Genomic DNA, 19,613 nt, shown 5'->3' with positions numbered 1-19,613 from the left:
TTCAAGGCAATACGGACCCAGAAAAAATTGCAGAGAGCAGAGCAGAATTTCACAAGTTTCGGTAGAGGATAGCCTTGGTTTTGCACAAAATTTCTGAAAAATTGTCCCGAAATAGTTTTTTCCTGAAATTCCACGTAAGAACCTCGACTGAATTTGGGACAAAACGCGACAGATTTCAGGTCAAACGGATGAGTATTCACCTAGGAAAAAAATCAAACAGTTTCACACACAAACGATCCGTCCTTCCTGCCCTGGTAATTATGAATGAAAAATTTATTGCCAATCTTGTGGGAGGAATCTGGGGCTCAAATCTACGCCAAAACTCAGCACACACAGTGAGGAATGTCTGGTAAAAATGTCGGACCAAAATACCCAAGGAGTAAGGCGTAGTAATTCCCAGACCCAGAGTGAACAAAACTGGTTTTCCGAAAACAAAACGTCTTGGCCTTTCTACCCCGTATCTTCTTTTTGTGATTTTTTTATCGACGTGCCTCCTTACCTGGCCGCAAACAACACATGAAATTGCTTGTGTGAATTTTTTCAATGCAATACGGACCCAGAAAAAAATTGCAGAAAGCAGGGCAGAATTTCACAAGTTTCGGTAGAGGATAGCCTTGGGTTTGCACAAAATTTCTGAAAAATTGTCCCGAAATAGTTTTTTCCTGAAATTCCACGTAAGAACCTCGACTGAATTTGGGACAAAACGCGACAGATTTCAGGTCAAACGGATGAGTATTCACCTAGGAAAAAAATCAAACAGTTTCACACACAAACGATCCGTCCTTTCTGCCTTGGCAGTGATGAATGAAAATTTATTGCCAATCTTGTGGGAGGAATCTGGGCTCAAATCTACGCCAAAACTCAGCACACACAGTGAGGAATGTCTGGTAAAAATTTCGGAACAAAATACCCAAGGAGTAAGGCGTAGTAATTCTCAGACCCAGAGTGAACAAAACTGGTTTTCCGAAAACAAAACGTCCTGGCCTTTCTACCCCGTATCTTCTTTTTGTGATTTTTTTATGGACGTGCCTCCTTACCTGGCCGCAAACAACACATAAAAGTCCTTGTGTGAAATTTTTCAGCGCAATACGGACCCAGAAAAAAATTGCAGAAAGCAGGGCAGAATTTCACAAGTTTCGGTAGAGGATAGCCTCGGTTTTGCACATAATTTCTGAAAAATTATCCCAAAATAGTTTTTTCCTGAAATTCCACGTAAGAACCTCGACTAAATTTGGGACAATACGCGACAGATTTCAGGTCAAACGGATGAGTATTCACCTAGGAAAAAACTCAAACAGTTTCACACACAAACGATCCGTCCTTCCTGCCCTGGCAGTGATGAATGAGAAATTTATTGCCAATCTTGTGGGAGGAGTCTGGGGCTCAAATCTACGCCAAAACTCAACATACACAGTGAGGAATGTCTGGTAAAAATTTCGGACCAAAATACCCAAGGAGTAAGGCGTAGTAATTCCCAGACCCAAAGTGAACAAAACTGGTTTTCCGAAAACAAAACGTCCTGGCTTTTCTACCCCGTATCATCTTTTTGTGATTTTTTTTATGGACGTGCCTCCTTACCTGGCCGCAAACAACACATGAAAGTCCTTGTATGAATTTTTTCAAGGCAATACGGACCCAGAAAAAATTGCAGAGAGCAGAGCAGAATTTCACAAGTTTCGGTAGAGGATAGCCTTGGTTTTGCACAAAATTTCTGAAAAATTGTCCCGAAATAGTTTTTTCCTGAAATTCCACGTAAGAACCTCGACTGAATTTGGGACAAAACGCGACAGATTTCAGGTCAAACGGATGAGTATTCACCTAGGAAAAAAATCAAACAGTTTCACACACAAACGATCCGTCCTTTGTGCCCAGGCAGTGATGAATGAAAATTTATTGCCAATCTTGTGGGAGGAATCTGGGCTCAAATCTACGCCAAAACTTAGCACACACAGTGAGGAATGTCTGGTAAAAATTTTGGACCAAAATACCCAAGGAGTAAGGCGTAGTAATTCCCAGACCTAGAGTGCACAAAACTGGTTTTCCGAAAACAAAACGTCCTGGCTTTTCTACCCCGTATCTTCTTTTTGTGATTTTTTTATGGACGTGCCTCCTTACCTGGCCGAAACAACACATGAAAGTGCTTGTGTGAATTGTTTCAGCGCAATACGGACCAAGAAAAAAATTGCAGAAAGCAGGGCAGAATTTCACAAGTTTCGGTAGAGGATAGCCTTGGTTTTGCACAAAATTTCTGAAAAATTGTCCCGAAATAGTTTTTTCCTGAAATTCCACGTAAGAACCTCGACTGAATTTGGGACAAAACGCGACAGATTTCAGGTCAAACGGATGAGTATTCACCTAGGAAAAAACTCAAACAGTTTCACACACAAACGATCCGTCCTTCCTGCCCTGGCAGTGATGAATGAAAAATTTATTGCCAATCTTGTGGGAGGAGTCTGGGGCTAAAATCTACGCCAAAACTCAACATACACAGTGAGGAATGTCTGGTAAAAATTTCGGACCAAAATACCCAAGGAGTAAGGCGTAGTAATTCCCAGACCCAGAGTGAACAAAACTGGTTTTCCGAAAACAAAACGTCCTGGCCTTTCTACCCCGTATCTTCTTTTTGTGATTTTTTTATGGACGTGCCTCCTTACCTGGCCGCAAACAACACATGAAAGTACTTGTGTGAATTTTTTCAGCGCAATACGGACCCAGAAAAAAATTGCAGAAAGCAGGGCAGAATTTCACAAGTTTCGGTAGAGGATAGCCTTGGTTTTGCACAAAATTTCTGAAAAATTGTCCCGAAATAGTTTTTTCCTGAAATTCCACGTAAGAACCTCGACTGAATTTGGGACAAAACGCGACAGATTTCAGGTCAAACGGATGAGTATTCACCTAGGAAAAAAATCAAACAGTTTCACACACAAAGGATCCGTCCTTTCTGCCCTGGCAGTGCTGAATGAAAATTTATTGCCAATCTTGTGGGAGGAATCTGGGCTCAAATCTAAGCCAAAACTCAGCACACACAGAGAGGAATGTCTGGTAAAAATTTCGGACCAAAATACCCAAGGAGTAAGGCGTAGTAATTCCCAGACCCAGAGTGAACAAAATTGGTTTTCCGAAAACAAAACGTCCTGGCCTTTCTACCCCGTATCTTCTTTTTGTGATTTTTTTATGGACGTGCCTCCTTACCTGGCCGAAACAACACATGAAAGTGCTTGTGTGAATTGTTTCAGCGCAATACGGACCGAGAAAAAAATTGCAGAAAGTAGGGCGGAATTTCACAAGTTTCGGTAGAGGATAGCCTTGGTTTTGCACAAAATTTCTGAAAAATTGTCCCGAAATAGTTTTTTCCTGAAATTTCACGTAAGAACCTCGACTGAATTTGGGACAAAACGCGACAGATTTCAGGTCAAACGGATGAGTATTCACCTAGGAAAAAACTCAAACAGTTTCACACACAAAGGATCCGTCCTTCCTGCCCTGGCAGTGATGAATGAAAAATTTATTGCCAATCTTGTGGGAGGAGTCTGGGGCTAAAATCTACGCCAAAACTCAACATACACAGTGAGGAATGTCTGGTAAAAATTTCGGACCAAAATACCCAAGGAGTAAGGCGTAGTAATTCCCAGACCCAGAGTGAACAAAACTGGTTTTCCGAAAACAAAACGTCCTGGCCTTTCTACCCCGTATCTTCTTTTTGTGATTTTTTTATCGACGTGCCTCCTTACCTGGCTGCAAACAACACATGAAAGTGCTTGTGTGAATTTTTTTAGCGCAATACGGACCCAGAAAAAAATTGCAGAAAGCAGGGCAGAATTTCACAAGTTTCGGTAGAGGATAGCCTTGGTTTTGCACAAAATTTCTGAAAAATTGTCCCGAAATAGTTTTTTCCTGAAATTCCACGTAAGAACCTCGACTGAATTTCGGACAAAACGCGACAGATTTCAGGTCAAACGGATCAGTATTCACCTAGGAAAAAAATCAAACAGTTTCACACACAAACGATCTGTCCTTTCTGCCCTGGCAGTGATGAATGAAAATTTATTGCCAATCTTGTGGGAGGAATCTTGGCTCAAATCTACGCCAAAACTCAGCACACACAGTGAGGAATGTCTGGTAAAAATTTCGGACCAAAATACCCAAGGAGTAAGGCGTAGTAATTCCCAGACCCAGAGTGAACAAAACTGGTTTTCCGAAAACAAAACGTCCTGGCCTTTCTACCCCGTATATTCTTTTTGTGATTTTTTTATGGACGTGCCTCCTTACATGGCCGCAAACAACACATGAAAGTGCTTGTGTGAATTTTTTCAGTGCAATACGGACCCAGAAAAAAATTGCAGAAAGCAGGGCAAAATTTCACAAGTTTCGGTAGAGGATAGCCTTGGTTTTGCACAAAATTTCTGAAAAATTGTCCCGAAATAGTTTTTTCCTGAAATTCCACGTAAGAACCTCAACTGAATTTGGGACAAAACGCGACAGATTTCAGGTCAAACGGATGAGTATTCACCTAGGAAAAAAATCAAACAGTTTCACACAGAAACGATCCGTCCTTTGTGCCCAGGCAGTGATGAATGAAAATTTATTGCCAATCTTGTGGGAGGAATCTGGGCTCAAATCTACGCCAAAACTCAGCACACACAGTGAGGAATGTCTGGTAAAAATTTTGGACCAAAATACCCAAGGAGTAAGGCGTAGTAATTCCCAGACCCAGAGTGCACAAAACTGGTTTTTCGAAAACAAAACGTCCTGGCTTTTCTACCCCGTATCTTCTTTTTGTGATTTTTTTATGGACGTGCCTCCTTACCTGGCCGAAACAACACATGAAAGTGCTTGTGTGAATTGTTTCAGCGCAATACGGACCGAGAAAAAAATTGCAGAAAGCAGGGCAGAATTTCACAAGTTTCGGTAGAGGATAGCCTTGGTTTTGCACAAAATTTCTGAAAAATTGTCCCGAAATAGTTTTTTCCTGAAATTCCACGTAAGAACCTCGACTGAATTTGGGACAAAACGCGACAGATTTCAGGTCAAACGGATGAGTATTCACCTAGGAAAAAACTCAAACAGTTTCACACACAAACGATCCGTCCTTCCTGCCCTGGCAGTGATGAATGAAAAATTTATTGCCAATCTTGTGGGTGGAGTCTGGGGCTAAAATCTACGCCAAAACTCAACATACACAGTGAGGAATGTCTGGTAAAAATTTCGGACCAAAATACCCAAGGAGTAAGGCGTAGTAATTCCCAGACCCAGAGTGAACAAAACTGGTTTTCCGAAAACAAAACGTCCTGGCCTTTCTACCCCGTATCTTCTTTTTGTGATTTTTTTATGGACGTGCCTCCTTACATGGCCGCAAACAACACATGAAAGTGCTTGTGTGAATTTTTTCAGCGCAATACGGACCTAGAAAAAAATTGCAGAAAGCAGGGCAAAATTTCACAAGTTTCGGTAGAGGATAGCCTTGGTTTTGCACAAAATTTCTGAAAAATTGTCCCGAAATAGTTTTTTCCTGAAATTCCACGTAAGAACCTCAACTGAATTTGGGACAAAACGCGACAGATTTCAGGTCAAACGGATGAGTATTCACCTAGGAAAAAAATCAAACAGTTTCACACAGAAACGATCCGTCCTTTGTGCCCTGGCAGTGATGAATGAAAATTTATTGCCAATCTTGTGGGAGGAATCTGGGCTCAAATCTACGCCAAAACTCAGCAGACACAGTGAGGAATGTCTGGTAAAAATTTTGGACCAAAATACCCAAGGAGTAAGGCGTAGTAATTCCCAGACCCAGAGTGCACAAAACTGGTTTTCCGAAAACAAAACGTCCTGGCTTTTCTACCCCGTATCTTCTTTTTGTGATTTTTTTATGGACGTGCCTCCTTACCTGGCCGCAAACAACACATGAAAGTGCTTGTGTGAATTTTTTCAGCGTAATACGGACCCAGAAAAAAATTGCAGAAAGCAGGGCAGAATTTCACAAGTTTCGGTAGAGGATAGCCTTGGTTTTGCACAAAATTTCTGAAAAATTGTCCCAAAATAAGTTTTTTCCTGAAATTCCATGTAAGAACCTCGACTGAATTTGGGACAAAACGCGATAGATTTTAGGTTAAACGTATGAGTATTCACCTAGGAAAAAAATCAAACAGTTTCACACACAAACGATCCGTCCTTCCTTCCCTGGCAGTGATGAATGAAAAATTTATTGCCAATCTTGTGGGAGAAATCTGGGCTCAAATCTACGCCAAAACTCAGCACACACAGTGAGGAATGTCTGGTAAAAATTTTGGACCAAAATACCCAATGAGTAAGGCGTAGTAATTCCCAGACCCAGAGTGAACAAAACTGGTTTTCCGAAAACAAAACGTCCTGGCTTTTCTACCCCGTATCATCTTTTTGTGATTTTTTTTATGGACGTGCCTCCTTACCTGGCCGCAAACAACACATGAAAGTCCTTGTATGAATTTTTTCAAGGCAATACGGACCCAGAAAAAATTGCTGAGAGCAGAGCAGAATTTCACAAGTTTCGGTAGAGGATAGCCTTGGTTTTGCACAAAATTTCTGAAAAATTGTCCCGAAATAGTTTTTTCCTGAAATTCCACGTAAGAACCTCGACTGAATTTGGGACAAAACGCGACAGATTTCAGGTCAAACGGATGAGTATTCACCTAGGAAAAAAATCAAACAGTTTCACACACAAACGATCCGTCCTTCCTGCCCTGGTAATTATGAATGAAAAATTTATTGCCAATCTTGTGGGAGGAATCTGGGGCTCAAATCTACGCCAAAACTCAGCACACACAGTGAGGAATGTCTGGTAAAAATTTCAGACCAAAATACCCAAGGAGTAAGGCGTAGTAATTCCCAGACCCAGACTGAACAAAACTGGTTTTCCGAAAACAAAACGTCCTGGCTTTTCTACCCCGTATCTTCTTTTTTTAATTTGTTTATGGACGTGCCTCCTTACCTGCACGCAAACAACATATGAAAGTACTTGTGTGAATTTTTTTAGCGCAATACCGACCCAGAAAAAAATTGCAGAAAGTAGGGCAGAATTTCACAAGTTTCGGTAGAGGATGATAGCCTTGGTTTTGCAAAAAATTTCTGAAAAATTGTCCCGAGATAGTTTTTTCCTGAAATTCCACGTAAGAACCTCGACTGAATTTGGGACAAAACGCGACAGATTTCAGGTCAAACGGATCAGTATTCACCTAGGAAAAAAATCAAACAGTTTCACACACAAATGATCCGTCCTTTCAGCCCCGGCAGTGATGAATGAAAAGATTATTGCCAATCTTGTGGGAGGAATCTGGGGCTCAAATCTACGCCAAAACTCAGTAGACACAGTGAGGAGTGTCTGGTGAATATTTCAGACTAAAATACCGAAGGAGTAAGGCGTTGTAATTCCCAGACCCAGAGTGAACAAAGCTGGTTTTCCAAAAACAAAACGTCCTGGCTTTTCTACCCCGTATCTTCTTTTTGTGATTTTATTTATGGACTTGCCTCCTTACCTGGCCGCAAACAACACATGAAAGTACTTGTGTGAATTTTTTCAGAGCAATAGGAACCCAGTAAAAAATTGAAGAAATTAGGGCAGAATATTACAAGTTTCGGTAGAGGATAGCCTTGGTTTTGCACAAAATTTCTGAAAAAATTTCCCGAAATAGTTTTTTCCTCAAATTCCATGTAAGAACCTCGACTGAATTGGGGATAAAACGCGACAGATTTTAGGTCAAACGGATGAGTATTCACCTAGGAAAAAAATCAAACAGTTTCACACACAAACGATTCGTCCTTCCTGCCCTGGCAGTGATGAATGAAAAATTTATCGCCAATCTTGTGGGAGGAATCTGGGGCTCAAATCTTCGCCAAAACTCCGTAGACACAGTGAGGAATGTCTGGTAAAAATTTCAGACCAAGAGTGAACAAAACTGGTTTTCCGAAAACAAAACGTCCTAGATTTTCTACCCCGTATGTTCTTTTTGTGATTTTTTTATGGACGTGCCTCCTTACCTGGCCGAAAACAACACATGAAAGTACTTGTGTGAATTTTTTCAGCGCAATACGGACCCAGAAAAAAATATCAGAAACTATGGCAGAATTTCATAAGTTTCGGTAGAGGATAGCTTTGGTTTTGCACAAAATTTCTGAAAAATTGTCCCGAAATAGTTTTTTCCTGAAATTCCATGTAAGAACCTCGCTTGAATTTGGGACAAAACTCGACAAATTTCAGGTCAAATCTACGCGAAAACTCAGTAGACACAGTGAGGAATGTCTGGTAAAAATTTTAGACCAAAATACCCAAGGAGTAAGGCATAGTAATTCTCAGACCCAGAGTGAACAAAACTGGTTTTCCGAAAACAAAAGGTTCTGGCTTTTCTACCCCGTATCTTCTTTTTGTGATTTTTTTAATGGACGTGCCTCCTTACCTAGCCGTAAATAACACATGAAATTACTTGTGTGAGCGCAATGCAAACCCTGAAAAAAATTGCAGAAAGTATGACCGAATTTGAGTAAAAAAATATGAATTATTTATTATTATTGATATATAAAACTTTGTTGGATAAAATAAATAATATTTGAATATTTATAATTACTTGATAGTAGTAATTTTGTTTTCTTGTAAAATCAATATTAACAAAATGAACTAAAACTATATAGAAATATGAAATTATATTAAAAGAAATTTAAATATTATTTTCACTTTTATAAATTATTATTTTTATTTAATCAATTTTAAATCTTAAATAATTTTCAATTATATTAAAATCTTCCTTCTACTTAATTAAAATTAATTTTAAATTAATTTCATTTATGGTTAATATCATATTTAAAAATATGAATATATAATTCAATATATTTTATACATAAAATATTTTTAAACCTGTTTAATTCAGAATCAATTTTCCAGTATATTAATTTAAATATGTAAGTATTTTGAAATCATATTAATTAATATGTTAAAATAAATTTAAAAAAAAATATTACACTTATTTTCATACTCATTATATTTTCTATTTTATTCTAAACTTTTAATATCAAAATTATTCACTGTTCAAATAAAATTTACATACATTCTTAAAAAAAAAACCAAGAACATAATAATAATCTTTAATATAACAATTTTTACAATTTCTTTTCCATTCACATTACTTCCATACTATTTTCTCCTCGAATTCATTCACTTTCTGTACATTTAAATAATCATTAAGGTGTCTGCTTAATATTATCAACATTGTTAGAGGAAATCACCAACTACTTACTCAAGGGTATAATAAGATAAGGTCAATGAAACTATCAATAATAATACCTACGGTATTGATCAGGTGTACACAAAAATGGAAAAATATACACAGAAACTGGCTTTAATCACTACCTGGTGGGTTAGTTCCTATAACTTAATTCATGTACAATATTGACTAAACTAAGATGTGACCCTACTACTTATGTACAGAATAACCAAAATAACTTCAGAAATTTACTTCCAAACCTTGATGGCCCCATCTCTACCACTTGAAAGTAAGAGTCTCTGGTTTAACTTAATAGAAGCCAAAGAAACAATGGAGTCACGATGGCAACCACCAGAATCAGTGGCAGCAGCCGCAAGAATCGCCTTTGCTGTCAGCTTGATTGTAAGAGGACGTCTTTTTGTCTCCTGTTTATAAGAGTAAAAGATAAAAGCTTAGCTACTTGTATATCTTAAGAGGTTGAAAAGTTGACAGAGATGGAAGAATATCCAAAACAGCATTATGAAGGCACCATGAATATAACTCGTCAATTATTCAGCAGGATAACAAGGATCCAGGCATTCAATACACAGTATTTACTGAAGAATGTAAAGGTTCCTGCCACCCATGCTTTAATCTGTCATCCTATCCTTCATTCCCTCTTGAAGCCTATTTATTTTCCCTTGTTCCTCTCCTCAACATTGTTTAAAAAAAAGACTTCAACAAGACATTATATAGAAATGACCTCTCAATCTGATCTATAACAAATACCAATATTTTCTCAAAGTTTCAACAAAGGAAAAACTGTGAAGGAAGACTGACTTGAACAATACTTTTATTTAAGAAAATCATGAAAAGTAATTATTTTGGCAAATATTCGAAAAAGGATAGTTGGGTACGTCTAATTTCTTGACTTGTTCAACAAAGGAATCATTGGCTAATCCCTTGCAGTTGGGACAGAAAACACCAGAGTGAAGAAAAAGGATGGTTGGACTGAACCAACCAAAAGCTAACAACTCAGGCCATATCTCTAGGATGGTTGAAGTACCTACATTGATATTTTATTCAGTCACACAAACCATAACCCAGCTTTTGTACCTATGCTGATTGAGAACCTCGCCCTTAAAGCAAATATTCATGCACATAACAAATAAGAAGCTTGAAAACACAACCTACTGAAACATAAATTACCTGTACAACTTGCACCCCAAAACTAGATTTTGTTTCATAAAAATCATCATTTCCTATTCCTTTTATGTTTGGTCCACAAATACAGTAACTTCTGTCAGGACTGTAACAAAGAAGACAAATTGATTCAATCAGACCATTCTCACAAGAAAAATAAATATTGAAAGTTCAGCACAAACCTGTAATGATCCCACCGACGTATCTTTAAATCAGTGCCTCCAGTCAACAAATCGCCCCCAGGCAAGGGAAGTAACGAATGGATACCAGGAAGACGAGAAGGAGGTTCGTTTACCTCATCAACTCCATACTTCCGATTAACATTCCGTCTTAGATCTGATTGAGAAGTTGGCTTACCTGAAGGTCTGGCCAAGGCCCAAGGCAGATCAGACATTTCGGCATCGCTGTCATAATTGGCCATCCTTAGGACCTGTGAGAAGATTTGTTAATTGTAAAAGACAATAACCAGAATATTACTAAAATGAAATAATACCTACGATTTGAAGAAATCTGGGTACAGGTCATGTAATAAGTCTTATTGAACCATCTCATAAGAAATTAAGTTATACGACAACTCGAGTACTAGTGATAAAAACAAATGCTGGTGAACTTCAATCAAAAACCATATTTCTCTGGATAAATAGAACTTTGTACTAAGCTGGAATATTTGTTGCAACTGCATTTTGTTGATAAGTGTCAATATTTAGTGAATTTACATATGGAAATTGTGTCACTTATGGTCTCTTGATTGTATTTATGAGATAGCAATTACCCCTAATTTTAGAATTATTGAATCAAAATATATGTGAGTCTTGAGATAATTAGAGTCATTTGTTCCCACCTTTTGTAAACAATTCAGGTAATCAAGGATGGAAGGAAAGGATTGAAAGACTTATGAAGAAATCAAGAAAAAAGAGCAAAGATGAAGCTTTTTCTAGTTGCTTGCTCAAGCTAGAACAATCTCGCTCAAGCTAGAACAATCTCGCTCAAGCTAGAAGTATCCAAAGGAAGTTTCTCAGTGAAATCTTCGCTCAATCTAGAAGAAGCTCGCTTGAGCGAGAATTGTTTAGGAAAACGGGTGACTTGCAATGACATCCTCGCCTGGGTGAGAATCAGCTCGCTTAAGAGAGAGTTGTCCAGAGAGTGGATTATTTTCAGTGTCATTCTTGCTCAAGTGAGAATTGACTCGCTTGGGCAAGAAGAATTTTCTTCATGATGAAGTACAAGTACTCTTCTCGCCTGGGCGAAAATTGGCAGGCTCAAGCAAGAATTCATTAATCCAAATAAAGAGTGGACTTGAAACAAATGAGGAGCGGGGGGAAAAAGGACAGAACACACTTTTGTTGAAGCTCTGGACCAAGGAAGAGAAAAAAAGCATGGATCATATTTTCTTTCACATCTTATCCAATCTTTGTGCTTGTAATGACTGCCATGAGTGGCTAACTTCCTTCTTGGGATTGAATGTAATGGATTTGAACTCAGATGTATTCTGATGATATTTGTATACGGTAATTTGTTTTGTTCTAATTGATGGATTCTATTTGATCAATAGATTCTTGATTTCAATTTTAAGATCTAACTGGAAAGTATTTCTAAAAATCTGATTTGAACGAAAATACTCAATATATTGTAATACTAGGAAGAATACAAACTGATTTGAATGAAAATACTTGATATATTGTAATACTAGGAATAGATTTCAATGTATCGATTGCTTTACAACATCCGATCGTAATGCTGGATAATCGGTTAAATATCCGAGCAATGGATATTTAGGAGATTTTTCTTATGAATTTTATACTTGAGGAATCAATATAAATGACTTAGAAGGTGGCATCAATATCAATGGTTTCGAATGCTATATATCTTACTATTCAGAATACAGACAAGTGAGATAGATGAAATTCAATCCAGTTTCACTCACTGAACTCTTTAACTAAATTACCTTGTTACTCTTTACACTTTTAGATGCAATTAGTTCTTTTCACCATCAATCCTTCTTGAACAACATTATTCTCTATGTATCTATACTTAGTGAGTATTAAAACTTTGAATTTTAATTGGATTTGTTCCCTGTGTGTTTAACTCTCTTACTTTCAAAACTATTATACTACAGTTGATTTTGGTACACTTGCCAGAAGTTCAACAGTTGTAGCACATATAGCTTCTTAATGTCTATAAACAAAGAAAAAACAGTTAGCCTCATACCTGGTGGCAGCTACCATTCTCCGCATTCCAAAGAGAAACTTCATTGCAACCAGCAGCCACATAAACAAGGGGTCTAGCAGCTGAAGACAGAGAAGCATTTGACGGAGGAAGAAAGAGACACATCTTTTCTATAGGGCAAGCAAGAGAATACTGCCAAGAGTTAACAGGTATAAGAAACCTCAGGTCCCAAAGTGTAATAACCCCCCGGGATGACCCTGATACAAACCAATTACCACAAGGCCCTGATGCTAGAGAAGAAGCATAGCCCTCCTCAGGAGTAGCTTTAAGATTCCAGGTATTGGAATTTGACCTAGTATCCCACAGATGAATGCCACAATTCTGTGTGCTATACATAATGGTATAATTATCCACAGGGCAGTTCAAGAGGTTGAGTACGGCACCTTCTTTGATATCCTTCTTTGTGATATCAGCAATTCCAGAATATTTCTCGACAACGTGTCCTAGACCTTTAGATATATGATCAACAGAAAACATATGAATAAATCCATCAGATGCTCCAATTATAACTTGAGCAGAACCTGGAAGCATTGCTGCACACAACACACGGCTTCCCTCCAGGTGATAAGTTAGCTTAGACCTGAATGAAATGTCCTTTTCTAGCTTTCTGGAATCCCAAATCTTGACTGTAGAATCATCAGATGCACTCACAAAGAAACTATGGTCAGCAGATATAGCAACGTCATTGACAGCTGATCGGTGCTCCTGGAGGTGTGCAACCAACACCCCTCGGGGCCTCCAACCAGAATCGGGTATGGAAGCTCGAGCAAAGGATGGAAATCCTGATAGATCAGTTTGGGCAGTTGCATCTTCCAGTGCAATTGAAGTACCTTTAACATTAGCAGATGATCCCAAATCTTGAAATGTGCTATTAATATAGGCCGTCTCATTTTCCCTTGCATCTGGTTCATGTACCACTCGATGGAACTGTTTAGAGCCATTGCTGATACTAAAAGAACCAGAAAAAAGCTTTGGTGCTGGAACTGAACTAGCCAAATTAAAGGACTTGCTAAGTGGATTAACCCAAGGCATTGCAGATGAACTAACACCCAGAGAATTCATTGGCAATGGAGGATCAGATGCAGCAGGGGGCACTCCCATTCCTCGCCTGTCCACACTGAAGGAGTACAGAGGTATGCCTTCTGATGGCTTTTCAAACGTCAAACTGTTCACGCCACTAAAATTTGGTGACATAAATCCTGAAAACTGTAACTTCTCCAAGCCTTGGGTATCACGATGCCCCACATTGCTATCATTATGCATAAAGGCTCCCATATCTCTCAATTTTGCCTCAGCTTTGTCACAATCAGTTATCCCTGGCTGTTGGAAGGCAGTGCCGACAGTTTGTTGAACCCCAGGACCTTGTTGCTTGTCACTCCAGTTCTTCAATGAGTCCAACTCTTCAATTCCTTTTTTCAGTAAATCCATTTCCCATAGTTTAGACTGTGAAGAACTATACCATATTTTTCTTTGTCTTTCTAACATGTCTGAACTCCTAGAGTTCTCCAAGACTTCATAGTAAACCTGTCTTGAGACAGGAGGTTTTAAACATGAAAGCAGATCCCTTTCGGAAGTAAGAGACACAGGTTGCCTGCGGAGGAAAGGCCGTATAACAGGAGAAAGGTAAACATAAGAATCTACTTCACCCAGGCACTCACTGCTAGCAGCAATAAAAGAGACAACTGATCTCCGTACCCATTCACTAGGATAACACAATAAAGGAAAGCCACGATCTATCATTTGAAGCAATGTTCTCTTCCGGAAGAAACCACTTTTACATAGAATAGACATACATTCTACGGCTTTAACAATGACTGATTCTGTCATGTCACTTAAAGCTTGCTCAATATAAGGTAATAAATATTCTTCTACACTTCTTTGCCCCACAAAAAAGCAGACATAAACTATTTTTTCATAGAATACTGTCCTTAATTGCTCATCCCGATCATTTAAGAAAGCAGGAAGAATGGGTAAAAGAGAGTCATTACTCTGTCTCACACCAAAGAAGTAGCACAGTTTGCCAATATCCTGAAGAAGTGCTCTCCTTATATTTGGGGTTTGCTTAGGACCCATAACAAGTTCTTGGACAACCTCCGCAATGGATTTCCTCAGCTGCAGAAGTTGAACATCACCATTTATCCTCTTCATTCTTCCAGAGGTCTGAGTGGATGATGTCAATGGTTTCTGTGACAAACTCAATTCATCAAGGACACCTGCCTCACTCAAGCTTACTGAGTGTATCAGAAATCCATAAGCAGTCAACGCCAGTTTAGCTATATTGCTGGCATAGCATATCCTCACACTTTCCTCAGGATCATCAGGAAGCATAGAAAGCATTGGAAAAATATACTCAGGAAATATCTTCGCATCACTGGGAGGAAAATCCCTCACTAAGGGAAGAATGTCACACAAAGTCTCCAAAGCAGCACAACGGACAATTGCTGCTGCATCTGAAAGCATTGCAATCACATATGGTATAACACGCTGCAAACGATCTTCATCATCAATATATAGAGCAGAAGCCTTCAACAAGAGTACAGCTGCCCTCCTCAGGTGAGGCAACTTGACATTGCGTATGCAAGAGCACAGCAAAGAAGTTATCAAAACCATGCCTTCACATCTCATACTATCCTTTGGTAACGGTAGAAAAGGCATTCCAAATGTATCTGATTGACTATCATACTCAGACATCAATGATTTCAAATCATTCATAGTAATTTTTTTCAAAAAGGGATGGTCATTCCCTCGAAAAGCATTGGAGATAGTTTGAAGCAGTTTACCAGTTTGAAGATTTGTTAGATTTTCGGGGAAAGTTGAATTATGTGCCTTTCCTGCTACATCGGATGGATTATTATTTCTTTTCGCATCCCTCGGTATGCCATTAATATCACCAAGAACTTCATAGTTATCATGGACTAAGCCTTTGCCTATGTCTTCTCTCTTCCTCAGTGAATCCTTCAAGAAACTCACACTTTCTTTAGCAACCATCTCTTCCAAAAGTTCCCCGGAATTAGCACCTGCATCATCAGATGGCTTATTGTTCATCATTTGTTTGAGTATCTCCGGAAAAGCACTTTGGCATAGTAAAACCTACGCAGAATGGTGAAAGTAATTAGATAAAATAAACAAGTGTTACAGAAAGTGTCAAATCATTGTAAAAAATATTTCAGCAAATTGGTATACCCTCATGTCAGAATGAAGAGGACTCCAGCAACGGTAAAAATCATGAAGAAATGGTGAAAAATAAATCGGAAAAACAACTGCAGCATATTCCTTCAGATATCTTTCAGCAGAAAATCGGGACTCGGGTTCTAACTGAATCATGTGCAATATCATTTTACGGATTCCAATATCCGGTATCTGCATCCCATAGAGAATACATATAAAATATTAGAAAGTAAATCATGAACATATGTGGGGTATGTCTACTGATGGTACTACAGGAATACCAAACAAGACTAACAAGCACAAACATAAATATAAATGTGTATGTGTATGTGTGTGTGTGTGTGTGTATGTATGTACATATATACACATATGTATGTATATACTTTTTCAAGGTGTTGACTTGGATCATATTGCCCTCTGCGATAAGCAAGAAGTTGAGACAGTTCAAATAGTGGCTGCCCCTCAAGGAAAAGCTCAGCAGTTACACACCTGAAGATGTAAAATGATATTTCAAACTTAGAAAATAAAATAAAGAACAAAAGCATAACAAGAAAATAGACCCAGAGCGTCAAGGTTCAATATAAATTTATATAAAATCAAAATCAATAGTAGAATAAAATATCACCTCTACCTACAATAATTACAGCAGTATAATGCCTTGCAGATCAATTATTTTCTGGATTGCTTTAATCAGTAAATTAAATTACGTGCGCATAAATATTCCTATTTCCAGCCTGAAACATGGATGGTTGAAAAACTAAAACATCTTCTACGTTAAGATTCTTGCAGTAAAGAATGCTCACCCAACAGCAAATATATCCATATAGGGTTTTAAGGGGGTATCTTGTGCCATCTGCATCTCGCCTCCATGTTCATAAAATCTCTGAAAGCCACGCCCAAAAAGAAATAGAGAGAATGAGAGGGTTAATAACATAATTATGTTAGGTATAAACAACTACTAACAAGAAAACATGTAATCAGTGGAACAAAAAGGATTAACAGTTTCCATCACTAACTGCATTTTCTATTTTAGTAAAACAAAAAAGATCATAACAAACTGAGCAATAAAGGTCAAAAAGATACCTGTACAATAATTTTGCAATAAAGGTCAAAAAAATTGTTAGATCGACAAAAAAGTGTCCAGAAATTGGCCCTCTAAGATCATGACATATTTTTTTTTCATGTTAGTTTCAATTCTTAAGCACAGATGTGCCTTATTTATAAGCCTGTAACAAATATTTCATAGCGTAAGAGTCTTAGTTTAATCAATCCATCAAGGTCCACGAGCTGAATTCTTAATTAATTTAAGCCTATAAACAGAGGATTACTTAGTAAGCACTCATTTGCATCTTTATACTAAAATCGATTAAAACAAGGAATAAGAGAAAATACCCAGTGACATCAACAGTTTAACAACATATGTTGTTGATCTAACTTCTAACTCAGTTGCAGCAAAAAATGCATCTTGGACGAGCAAACAATTCAAATAAGAAATAAAACAAAAAATAAATGAAATAGACAAGAAGGAAAAAGAACAAACCTCAGGTGCAAGATAACATAGTCTTCGTCCACCAGTGTCAAAGAAAAAAGAGAAATCAGATGGGTCATCATACGGAATGTATGTGGGTTTGAAAGATGCAAAGTCAGCAAGGTAAAGCCAATTGGAGGAGGTAATCAGCACATTCTCACACTTGATATCACCTTAAACAAAATACAAATTTATACAAATAACATCAATGCACAGTCAAGACGTGATAAGAGAAGGTCTAATATCATCAGATAATAAGTCCTACTCTAATCTGTCCTCTATTTTTTTATTGTGTACATCTTTACAGGAAGGACTTCAGTTAAATCAAGACTTACCGTGACATACTCCATTCTCGTGGCACTGGTTTACAGCTACAAGCAACTGCACATTGCCCCCAAACAAGTTAACAAAAACAAATCCAACTCCAACTCCATCCAATGCTAACTAAAAGAGTAGACAAGGGAACGAGTGATGAATAATACCTGAAAAGCCAACCATTTCTTCTCAACAAGACTAAGAAAAGGTCGAGTACTTAACCTATCATGCAGATTATGGAAGAAATACTGTCTCAAAAGGTACGCTGCTTTGTCCGTTTCTTGCCAAAACTGCAACACAAGACTCTCACACGCTCAGTTCCAAACAATAGAGCGTGATTTTTGGATGAGTGTCAACAAATTTTATTTTTAACAAAAATAGGTTTTCCAAAATTAATTTTCGTTAAAATTGTTTTTGATGTCTTTATTCTAAAGCAACTTATGTTGGTTGTGTTTAAAGACACTTCAAACTACAAAATGAAGCAGAAGCTAATACTAGCTGTTTATGCTTTGACGCAAACTACTGCAGTTGGATGATAAACCAAACAGAGATAGGGTGTGTTTGAGACAGTTGCAAACATTAAATTACTTATATGTATTTTTCAACAATCGATTATAATAAAACATAATTTTTATTTACGCAAGTTTGCTGAAAGAGGTCGAAAACAATTTCCTTGAACTGCAACAAAAGAATATCAGCTTTTACACAAGAAGAACAAAAACATATAAATTTGAAAAGGAACATACAAATTTTCAGAAGCAAAAACAAAACTATTTTCAGTTTTCTTTTCACAATTTTTTTCCTACAAAGCAGCTGTAAATTTCAGCAGTCACCAAACATAAACTCAGTATATTTGTTTCATTCACGCAAGAGTCACCTAAATCTACTTCAACTCAATCAATTACAGAGTAAAAATCAATCATCAAAGCGGAGCTAAAATTTACATTTACCTAAAATCACATTAGCTAGTACTTCAACGTTATCAACCTGAATTTTTCAGAGCACACTAAATCGAACATTCTAAAACTGAATTAATACATTGATTAATTAAATACAGAAGAGAATTGAATTAATTGGAGAAAGCAGAGGGAGACCTGAAACGGCCAAACGTGAGGATGATCGATGGAGCTGAAAATTTGTTTGATCTGAGAGAGACGGCGTTCGTAGTCGGAGAGATCAAGAAAATCGCCGCGCTTGAAATAGACCTTGACGAGGACCAAACCCTCGTCGTGTTTGCACTGAATGGACTTGAAGAAACGGCCGCGACCTAAGGCCTCCTTGAGAACGAGATTGTAGGTGGACGGGAGGTCGTGGAGGTAGTACTCCGACGCCGAAACCTGCGTCGTGCGCGCGATTTTGTTCCCCATCGCGCTTCCGCTTGGCGATTAACTTCTTCTACTGCTTCTTCCCATTGTGATTAAGCGATTCTTCTCAGCTGAACAAATAAATATGTTTGGGATTATTAATGGAAGTGTGTGTTTGGAAGGAACTTCCAATTCCGAATGCAAACGCGCTTCCGATAAAACAGAATCTTTGGCATCGCAGTAAGGTGAAATGATTCTTTACCTATGTAACTTACATACATAGACTCGCATACGGATACGAATAAAAAATACGTATATTTTTTAAAATATAAGACATTAAATAAGAATTTATATATTATATAATTATAAATTATATAAATTAATAATAAAAATTTGTTTATATTTATATATAAAAAGATTTTTCATTTTAATCATTACTTATATATAAAAAAATTGTTTTTTGTTATACAGAGATTTGTTTTTATTCTATCCTTATATCAATATTTTATTTTATTTTATTTTTTTATTATTTTATTATTTTATAATTACTTAAATTTAAAAAAAATATATATTTAATATTATATTTGAAAGAAACTGTTTGCATTACATTTATTTAAAAAGGATGAGTCAAATAAATATTTAAATTGAATTGTAAAAAGTGAC

At 37.5% G+C, this 19,613-nt stretch overlaps 1 protein-coding gene across 2 annotated transcripts; it reads right to left on the bottom strand.

Annotated features, from left to right (window-relative positions):
- Positions 1–9,256: 9,256 nt before the first annotated feature.
- VPS15 (protein kinase family protein / WD-40 repeat family protein) lies at positions 9,257–19,237 on the bottom strand. Of its 2 annotated transcripts, XM_068647422.2 has the most exons (12): positions 18,741–19,227; positions 17,814–17,936; positions 17,667–17,712; positions 17,344–17,504; positions 16,607–16,686; positions 16,187–16,292; positions 15,819–15,995; positions 15,416–15,725; positions 12,618–15,301; positions 10,592–10,839; positions 10,416–10,515; positions 9,257–9,652 (listed from the first exon to the last, which is right to left on the bottom strand). In XM_068647422.2, the coding sequence occupies exons 1-12, from the start codon at positions 19,011–19,013 to the stop codon at positions 9,476–9,478; spliced, it is 4,485 nt and encodes a 1,494-aa protein (XP_068503523.1). In that variant the 5' UTR covers positions 19,014–19,227; the 3' UTR covers positions 9,257–9,475. The 2 variants fall into 2 exon arrangements, with proteins under 2 accessions (XP_068503523.1, XP_068503522.1); XM_068647421.2 differs by having other exon boundaries at positions 12,618–15,725; positions 18,741–19,237.
- Between the last annotated feature and the right edge of the window lie 376 nt (positions 19,238–19,613).

Source organism: Phaseolus vulgaris, chromosome 4 (genome assembly GCF_051622355.1).
Source record: "Phaseolus vulgaris cultivar YP4 chromosome 4, ASM5162235v1, whole genome shotgun sequence".
Taxonomy (NCBI): Eukaryota; Viridiplantae; Streptophyta; class Magnoliopsida; order Fabales; family Fabaceae; genus Phaseolus; species Phaseolus vulgaris.
The sequence above is the reverse complement of the archived record's forward strand: the minus strand, read 5'-3'. Positions and strand labels throughout refer to the sequence as shown.

Excerpts from the sequence above, each read along its gene's own strand:
- VPS15 (XM_068647421.2), bottom strand. The coding sequence starts at position 19,013 with ATGGGGAACAAAATCGCGCGCACGACGCAGGTTTCGGCGTCGGAGTAC. Across the intron at positions 15,726-15,818 it reads CTCTTCATTCTGACATGAGG|GTTTTACTATGCCAAAGTGC; the intron begins GTATACCAATTT and ends CATTCTGCGTAG. Across the intron at positions 10,840-12,617 it reads AGAATGGTAGCTGCCACCAG|GTCCTAAGGATGGCCAATTA; the intron begins GTATGAGGCTAA and ends ATCTTCTCACAG.